This window comes from Athene cunicularia (genome assembly GCF_003259725.1).
Source record: "Athene cunicularia isolate RWA chromosome 20 unlocalized genomic scaffold, athCun1 chr20_part1, whole genome shotgun sequence".
Lineage (NCBI taxonomy): Eukaryota > Metazoa > Chordata > Aves > Strigiformes > Strigidae > Athene > Athene cunicularia.
Window position 1 is genome coordinate 82,907 of NW_020799125.1, and position 8,768 is coordinate 91,674.

General features: G+C 56.4%; 1 protein-coding gene across 1 annotated transcript in view; it reads right to left on the reverse strand.

Moving 5' to 3' along the window:
* Positions 1-418: 418 nt before the first annotated feature.
* STMN3 (stathmin 3) overlaps positions 419-8,768 on the reverse strand; it is a 16,029-nt gene continuing 7,679 nt past the window's right edge. Inside the window, exons 2-5 of the mRNA XM_026861987.1 lie at positions 6,237-6,332; positions 5,610-5,785; positions 4,608-4,799; positions 419-4,108 (exon numbers count right to left, since the gene is read on the reverse strand). Of these exons, the coding sequence (XP_026717788.1) occupies positions 4,049-4,108; positions 4,608-4,799; positions 5,610-5,785; positions 6,237-6,332 (524 nt within the window). The 3' untranslated portion in view covers positions 419-4,048. The remainder of the gene's footprint in view (positions 4,109-4,607; positions 4,800-5,609; positions 5,786-6,236; positions 6,333-8,768) is intronic.

An 8,768-nucleotide genomic window follows, 5' to 3' on the forward strand; every position in this document is an offset into this window, starting at 1 on the left:
CCCCGGGAATTGGGGGGGGGGGGCTGCGTGTCGCGCCGGCGGCCGCGGTACGTGGGAACGGTCCGGGAATGAGGGAGGCTGGGACGGTAAGGATGTTAATGAGGATATTTAATTAGTCTCGACTGAGGCATGAAGTATGCTGCCGCACACAACCCTGGGAGATGGAAAGGCATGAAATGATCACGATCCCGGGCCGGGCCGCGTGAGCCGCTGGCGCCGGCAGCGCCGTCCCGGTGGGTTTGGAGCGGCGGGCGGGTGGGGGGACACCCCTGGCCCAGCCGAAACCGCGGGAGCTGGTGCAGGCAGCCAAAGCAATCACACATTTCCCTGATAGCGTCCAGTGGCACTGGACAAACGTCAAGCTCCCGAACATCCCTGCTACATTCGCTCACACCGGGCCAACGTGGCTCTGCTGCACCCAAAGCATCCGGCCCCACGGATGAGGTTGTTTCCTTGGCAGCAGTTCCCTGACGCTACCGATGCAAAACTCTCCCTGCACATCCCTGCTCCTCTGAGGCAGGAGCTTACCCTGCAGTAACACGTTTTCCAGCCACATCCACTGTCCCTCACAGCACCGACCCGACGGAGGGCAGAAAAAAAGGAGTTTCCCAGTGCTCACACCCGCGTGAGCACCGTGTGCCGGGGCCGCTCTCCTGCACGTTTCCTACGGGATTTTTTTTTTTGCCAGGCAAAGCTGTTGCAGGAATGAGTCCCCACCTGAGATGCAGGCTGGCCTCCGGGGAGCGGGAGGAGAGCGGGAGCGGGGCTCTAAGCTGGCAGCACAAAGGCAGACGCAGGCCGGAACCAAGTCCGGGGACTCGGCAGCTGTTTGGGGACGACGGCTCTACCCAGCGCAGCCCGTCACCCACCGCTCCTGCTTCAGCACAGCCCAACCCTCGCGGCTCCCCGGGGCTGCGGGGAACAGCCTGGACCCCTGACAGGAGGAGGTTTGGGTTAACGCTAAATCCTATCTACCAGAATCGAAGCATCACCTCTACTACATACAGCTCCCGGCCCTTCCCTCTCCTCCGCAGCCCCAGGAGCAGCTTGTCCCCCGCTGTCCCCGCTGTCACCGCCCTGCCCGCAGGACTCGGCTGCCTCCAGCTCCCAACGCCGTGATTTTCCAGCTGCTCTGGTCCGGGATCCCACCCGGCCAGCAGCCAGCCTTCACCCAGCCCAGCCTCCGACTCCTTCCGAGCCCCAAGGAGGGAGTGAAAACGGTCGTTTCTTCTCTTGTTTTAAACTCCTGCTCGTGAGTACATTTCTGATAATCATAATCATAATAATCATAGTACTAAAAACAGTATTTACAACAAGCTCCAGGTCAGAATTACACACCAAGCAAACACTCAGCACCACAGAGAGTAGGACAGGGTTAATATCTCGCAGATACCTTCTCAGATCCCACCAACGTGGGACGCAGACATCTGACAGTTTCAACCATTTCTTACACACAAACATTTCGTTTAAATTAAATTTTTTTTTTTTTTTTTTTTTTTTAAACGTTTTAAAATTTCTCGTCACTATATGGATGAGGTGATGCTGGCGGTGATGCCGCGCTCTACACAGATGCTTACCTAAGACAGCTGCTACTATAAACCGATCATTAGCTACTGTTAAGAAATTCAACCCTCAGTTTCCTTCCCTTTCCCTCTTTGCCCTAAATATTTATTTATTTTTTTTTTTTGCCACTGACAGCGCTGGGGCTTTCTAACAGTCCTGTCCCCTGGCCCAGGCGAAGGGGTTTGGGAGTAAGGTAGCCCTTCCTTCTAGGAGCAGAGTCCCCTGGCATCAAACCGTGGCCGTGGAGGGATCCCTCCCGAATCCAGCTGGGACTTCTGGGGAGATTAGCAAAGAGCCCGGGATTTGATCTCCAGCAGCTGCTGCTCTTTGGCTTTTGGGGGGGTTTCTGCAACCGCCTGATGCTCACCCCAGACTGTAATCAATTCTTTACCTAATTAAAGGACAAGGTAGACAGAAAACTCCAGCTTCTGACAAGACTCAATGATGATTTCTTTTTCAGAGGGGAGGAGAGGCAAGGGTGGTGGCCTCTCGCCGTTCCCCATGCAAACCCCTCATCTCCTCTAGCTCCTGGTCACTGCCGGCCATCGCCCCCCCAGGGAGCCCCGCGCCCGCCTCTGCACCCCCTGCGCACGTAAATGATTCCCCAAAGATCCTGCAAAACCCCCCAGAACGGCTCGTCGGGGGCACACCTAACTACCAATTACTGCTAATTAAACATCTCGGTGCCTTGGATGCCCCTTTGGTTTATTCTGGGGTCTGAGGGGGCGGCTGGGATGGGGGGGCCATCGGGAGGAGGAGGGAGCGGTGCCGCGGGGTCAGCAGCACCCAGGCACCCTGCGCCTGAAACTCTGTTAAAAAAATACCCCCCCGGCAATCTCCAAGGATGGGACAGAGGGGAATTCTTGTTACCTTCTGCCTCAAATGAAAGCGGCTTCCGCCATCTGCTAAGCCTCGCCGCAGAACCGCGCTCTGGCAGGGCTGAGTCCCCCGCGCCGCATCCTGCCGGGCCGGTCCCTGCTCTTCAGGTGCAACATCTCCGCTTTGGTTTTCGAGGCAGGAGCAGAGCCGGGGCCGGGTGAGCGGGTCTGTGGGTCTCAGCGGGAGGGTGGCAGCCCCCCGCAGTGCGCGGTGCCTGCCTGGAGCTCGGCCACCTCCATCAGCCATGACACGAGAAGATGGGGAAGTCCGTGGGCCTTGACAGTCACCTCTTTAACCATGCTTGCACGTTCTCTGCTCATCCCTACCTCCATCAAGAGACAAGTTTTTTCTTAAAAACAGGCCTTGAAAAGCTAAAGATAGACAAGAAATGAGCATGGGGACATTTCTTCACCCCTCACTGCAGAACTGCTCCTCTCGTAGCTCCATCTCACCCAAAGCCACGGGGCTGGAGGTGCCCTGACTCCCCAGCCCAGGAGCCAGAGCTCCGGGGCTCATCTGGCAACCTCTGGTCTCGGTGTCTGCCCTGTGACGGCAACGAAGAGTCCCATCCGTCTTTGGAAAGAGGGAAAGATGACTATTCTGTTCACTAACAAACTACTTCACAACCATGCACCGTCTCTACTGGATTTGCTTCCTTACTGGAGTGAGAGCTCGTGTTGCGGGAGCGCCGGAGAGGCCGCAGACCCAGCGCCCTCTCCCAGGGCTCCCGCGGAGCCGGGGACACAATCGCCACCCGCGGTTCTCCCAGGCTGCTCGGCCAAGACCTCTCGGTCCCCGCTCTGCCAGGGAGAGGGTGGCTCAAGTCTACGGGCTCCTCCAGCCCGCGGCCAACCAGGGCGTCCGGCGGAGCCCGCGGCGCCGGGGCCTTGCCGTGACGGGGACTCCCCTCCCGAGCTCTGGGTGGAGACCCCCGCCTGCCTCCCCACAGGCTGTCAAAGGATCACCCCAAGGTGGGGACCCTGGGCCATCGCCTGCCTGGGCTGGCTCCCGGCGCAGCCATGAGATGGGGGTTTCTGCACAGCACGCCGCCGGAGCCATCCCCTCCCTCTCTCCTTCCTCGCTCCTATCGCTGGCAAACATGGGGCTGTTCCCTATTCCACTTCACACACAGAAATCGTCACTTAACTTCCCATTATTCCGAAACTGATATTTGGCTCAGAGCAAACACCAAGAGGAGTAAAAGCCCTGGATAAGAAATCCGTATCTCCGTGACACTGCTGGTTGAATTTATTAATATCTTAATTATTTTTTACATCAGTTTAAGAAATTCTTTTTTTTGTTTAAAAAAAGGACAAAACCCTCCAAAGAAGCTGTTTGATTGGACTGATTGGTCAATTGATTCTCTATTTCATGTGAACTAGTCGCTATTCTGCTTAGAGGTCCCTATGATCTGTGAATCCCCACAAGTACTGACGATTAAGGATGCAGAGATAGAGAAGCGTGTAGCTGGGGGACGAACACCAGGGGAGGGGGGGATGGAGAACCGAACGTCGCATCTAGACAAACAAAATAAAATGTGTTGGTTGGTTGGTCGATTGGTTGGTTTGTTAACAGGAATCAGGTGCTAGATGTGTAGAAAAGCCCTTTATCCAGAGATCTCCTCCCGCTGTTCCTTGTTCCTGCGAACTTCAGCTGCATGCAGTTCCTGCAAAGACGGGAGAGACGACACCAGGGTAACACTTTCTGCTCTGGCACTCTCCTCCTCTCCTGCACACAGGATTTGCGTCAGGACAAACAAAAAAAGTGACCAGGTTCCCATCCAGCACCCTGAGGACAGCGGGTTACACCTGCAAGGAGCGAAGCGTCTCCTCCGCGGGAGCCCGGCGGTGACACAAACCTACAGCGAACGAGCTCGCGGGTCCCCTCGTCTGCAAATCCCCTCGGCCACGCAGCCCCTGCGCACGGTGGGCCGGATCCTGTCCTTTGAGCTTGCACTTATCGAGATCAGCCAGACGGTATTTTGTCTACTGACCTTGAAGGACACATCCCCCCTCCTCGTGGTGGATGGATGTGGACCCTCCACAGCCGGTGTTCCACCAGCAAGGAAACGCCCGCTGCCCTGTGCCCATCGCTCCGGGATGACCCCCCAGACCGCCCCACCCCGGGTGTCAGCACCCAGCCCTGTCCCGGGACACTGCACTCGCCTTCTCGCGGAGCCGCTCCCTCAAGGCGGCGAGATGTGCTTCGCGGATCTCCCTGCTCAGCTCCATCTTGTAGTTGAGCTTCTCCTCGGCCAGGCGGCTGAAGTTGTTGTTCTCCTCCAGCGCCTTGTGCAGCACCTCCCGCTCGTGTTCCCGCTTCTCCGCCAGCTGCTTCAGCACCTGCGCCTCCTGGGTCTGCGAGGCAAGGCGTCGGGAGAGGTGTGAGCAACCCGAGAGCCTCTTCTAGCCTTCAACTCCCCCAGGAGGCTTTCTGACCGTCTCCTCCGCTCCGAACCTCTCTGCCACCCGCCTCCATCCCATAACCCTCTTGCCTGGAAGACGCTTTGACACCTTTTTCCTGCTACGGGGCAACATCTGCTGGGTCCGTGCTCCGGGCGGGCGGGTGACACAACGCTGCACCCACCGGCTCAGCAAAACCGAGGCGACACGTCTGCAGGCGCAGAGTCCCCCCTCCGAGTGTCACCTCTTTCTTCAAACCATGTCAGCTCGCTCTCCTCTTACCCACCGACATTTGTAACATTTCTATTTGGTTTTTACTCTGCCGGTGTTCCCCTTTCCAATAGTTTTCCCCAGAAGACATTTTACACAGCGCTCACCATAAAGGGGGGCACAGACAGCTGGTAGAAACACAAAGCTGTGTTTAGGTTTGGAGTTTCGGTCTGTGTGCGACCAGCTGCTGCATCTCCTGCAGAATTAGCTGCTGAGAACTTGTCCCCCAGCCAGGTCACACAGGAGGAGCGAGAGGACCCTGTACTCTCTGGTTTTAAGAACAGAAGGAGGATGATGATGATGAGCCCCGAGTCCAATTTCCTGCCTAAACCAGGCTGCAGAACCTCACGCCATGACTCATCTGACAACTTCCAGTGGAATATAATAATAAATGCAAAAATATTATTTCCAGACATTTTTGATTGCTCCTGCTAAGCCAGTTTTAGGGTTTGGTGCAATCAGTACCCGTCACAGCTCTACAGCACATCTCATTACCTTCCTCCTCTCTTCGGCAGCCTCCAGCCTCCTCTGCAGCTCCTCCAGGGACAGGTCCTTCTTCTTGGGGGGGGAGGAAAGGATTGGGCTCTCGGGAGATAAATCTGAAGGGGACTTCAGGATCACTTCGAAGCTCTGGCCCGATGCCCTCTTATCCAGCTGCTTCACCTCCATATCTTTGGGGGGGAAAAAAAAAAACCTCAGAGGCTCCGTGAACCTGTGACCCTCAGGAGAGAGTGCACCCGAGTGCACCAGGGTCTTCACATGGGAATGAGGGTGTGCCCATGTCCTGACCTGGGTGATTTTGTTCCGTGTTCAAAATTTCCTGATTAACGATCAGCTTCATCGCCCCCCCCCCAGGACAAGGCAATTCATTTCATTTCACAGCACAATTACAGCAAGGCCAGGCTGCTCTTAACACCTGGCACGTCACCCCAGTATGAAGCAGCCGGCCAGCACAAGCAGTTTCTTTCTGGGATAAATGTAGGTTACATAAATAAATTAAATTGTGAAAGGAGACAAAACACGAGCCGAGCTGCGGATTGCTGCTCTGGGATGGGACAGCCCAGTGTGCTGACGAGCATCACGCAAGCGCCGCCGCCGCTCCCGCGGGAGCAGGTTACGTACCTCCATACTGGTAGATGGTGTTGGGATGGGGCTGGGTGTGGAAACAGGAGCAGATGAGAGAGAGCAGAGACAGCTCCTTCATTTTCTCCTTGTAGGCTGAAAAATATGAAATAGCGATGAGAAGAGAGTCTAATGGCAACGGCAGCTCTTTTTCGTGGAGAAATGAAGCAAGTGGACACAAGAAAACCCATTGGCAGCTACCGGACTCCCCGGAGGCTTTTCCAGGCTGCCAAAGCTTCCCAGAAGGTCCCCAGGGAGCGTCCGTTCTAGAGCAGACTGAATTATTTGCCAGAGTGGCAAATGTCACGGGAAGACATGCAGGAGGAATTTACCATCTAGAGTTTCTGTGCAGGATTTTCCCTCCAAAGGAGCTGAAACGCTGCAGCCTGGGTAGTTAACCACATCGGGACAGCTGCCCAGCCCCTTCCTCCACTTCGCTTCCAGACTCAGAGGTCAAATGACGCCCATCGACCCCCGAGAACATTGCGCAAGCCCTGGCACGTTTGGAATATTTCACAATTCAGCATTTCTGACATCAGGGTGAAGATGTGGAGAAAAAAAATGGGCATTTGAGTGCTGAAACGGTTCAGGGGTGCTGCTATCAGGGGGAAGTGCTGCAACCCAGCTTCCCCAGGTACCTCCTTCCCTGCAGGAGCAGAGAAAGGGGGATGTAAGTGGATTCTGTCACCACCTGGGCCCACGTAGGCAGAGGTTGATGCCGGTCTGCAATCACAGTACATCACAGAATCACCGGAGAATGGTTTGGGTTGGAAGGGACCCTAAAGATCACCCAGTTCCAACCCCCTGCCACGGGCAGGGCCACCTTCCACCAGCCCAGGTTGCCCAAAGCCCCGTCCAACCTGGCCCCCGACCCTCTGCAAGGGACAGGGAAATACATAATCCCTTCGAGCCCCCCAGTTTGCTCATTATCCCTGTGACTGGAGGATGCGCCGCAGCATCCTCAGCGACCTCAGGTGCACAAGGTGCTGCCCTAACGACAGCAGCACCCACAGCTCGCTCTGCGCTTGTTTCTGGGGCGATCTTCACCTGTATTTTCAGTTTAGCACATTTAAGACAGCAAACGGTCAGCACACGCTTGACGAAGAACCTCAGAATAGAAGGTGGGACCTGCTCTCTCACGGCAGCTGTGAGGCTCTGGCCTGGCCTGGCTGCTCAGGGGACACCCAGGCACCTGGGGACAGGGTCTTCATGGCCACGTCTGCTGCCAAACCTGCCCTGAGCCTCCTCGTGCTGCCCTTCCTCCTGCCTCCACCACAGGGCACAGGAATTCTGGTGCCCAGCCTTGGCTCTGCCTCTGGATTTCCCACGTCCTTGTGCTTCTGGCCTGGGTTTGTCCCTTCCTTACTGAGCTCCTGTCTCTGGCCAGGGGTGAACCTGCAGCCTGGCTGCCAACGCCGCCTTCATAGCAAGACCCTCCACTGGGCCAGGCAGGGGAAATGCCCCAAACTTTGTGATATGGAGATGCATAACAATTCGAAAAAGAAAAAAAAAAAAGTCACCCTGTGTACTGTACGCCCTCAGGAACACCTTTCAGCTCTTCTCTGCCTTCCCACGGCTACTCAGGTGGGAAAACCAGCAGTTTCTATACCTACCGCATTTATTTTTCCTCCTGGGTACAGAACTTCATCCTAATTAACACGCTCCTTCTGCTGACCGACAGCCCCTGCCGCTCAGACCTTTATCGAACGTTTTCCAGCTCACTCCACATTCTGATTTTAATACACTGCCCAGTCCTGCTGTTAAATGTAAACCAAACAGGGCCAGTTTACACCAGCGGTGCCAGCCACAGAGCAGGCCATCTTTGATTTTGTTCTTAAGGAGAAAAATCTTTGGAAAGCCTCTGAGAGGGCTGTATCGTGCTAGAAGTTGTGGCATGCAGCGGTAAGCTAATGTATCTCATAAGGTGCTGCCGGGAGCCCCGAGGAGGGTCCCCTGGATTAAAGGAGAGACGTTATCATTTAACAGAGACAAACCACGCGCCGAGGTCGTTGTTCCGCCGTTATGTCTGGCCCTCGGTGAAACCAAGACGTCAAGCAGACGCGCCCCGGCCCCGGCCCGCTTGTTTAATTGTCTCCTCGCGGTTGTGACAGCGCACTGAGCTTTGTATTTCATGACTTAAACTTGAGTAATTCCACGTCCCTGTTAGACGAGGGTGTGCTGCAGGCCCGGCCCTTCGGGAGAGCTGCTGGAGTCATTTCGCAGCTGCCTCCGTTCCACCGGGATCCTCCGGAGCGACAGTCCCCCTCCGTCAATTAAAACGAAAAGGAGCGAGAGGACAAGAGGACGCGGCTCCACCGGGCTTTAAGGAGCTCTGGAAGTGCCGTGCTCCCCCGGCTGCACCCCGGCGGATGCAATTCGCTGCACGGGGGGCGCGGGACGGACGGGGGGAGCGGGGCGGGGGGCTCCCGGCGCTCCCCCCCCCGGGGGGGAAGAGCCCCGAGCAGCCCCCACCGCTGTGCGGAGCCGCTCCAGCCTGGTCGCTGCCGGGGGGTGTTGGGGGGTGTTGGGGGG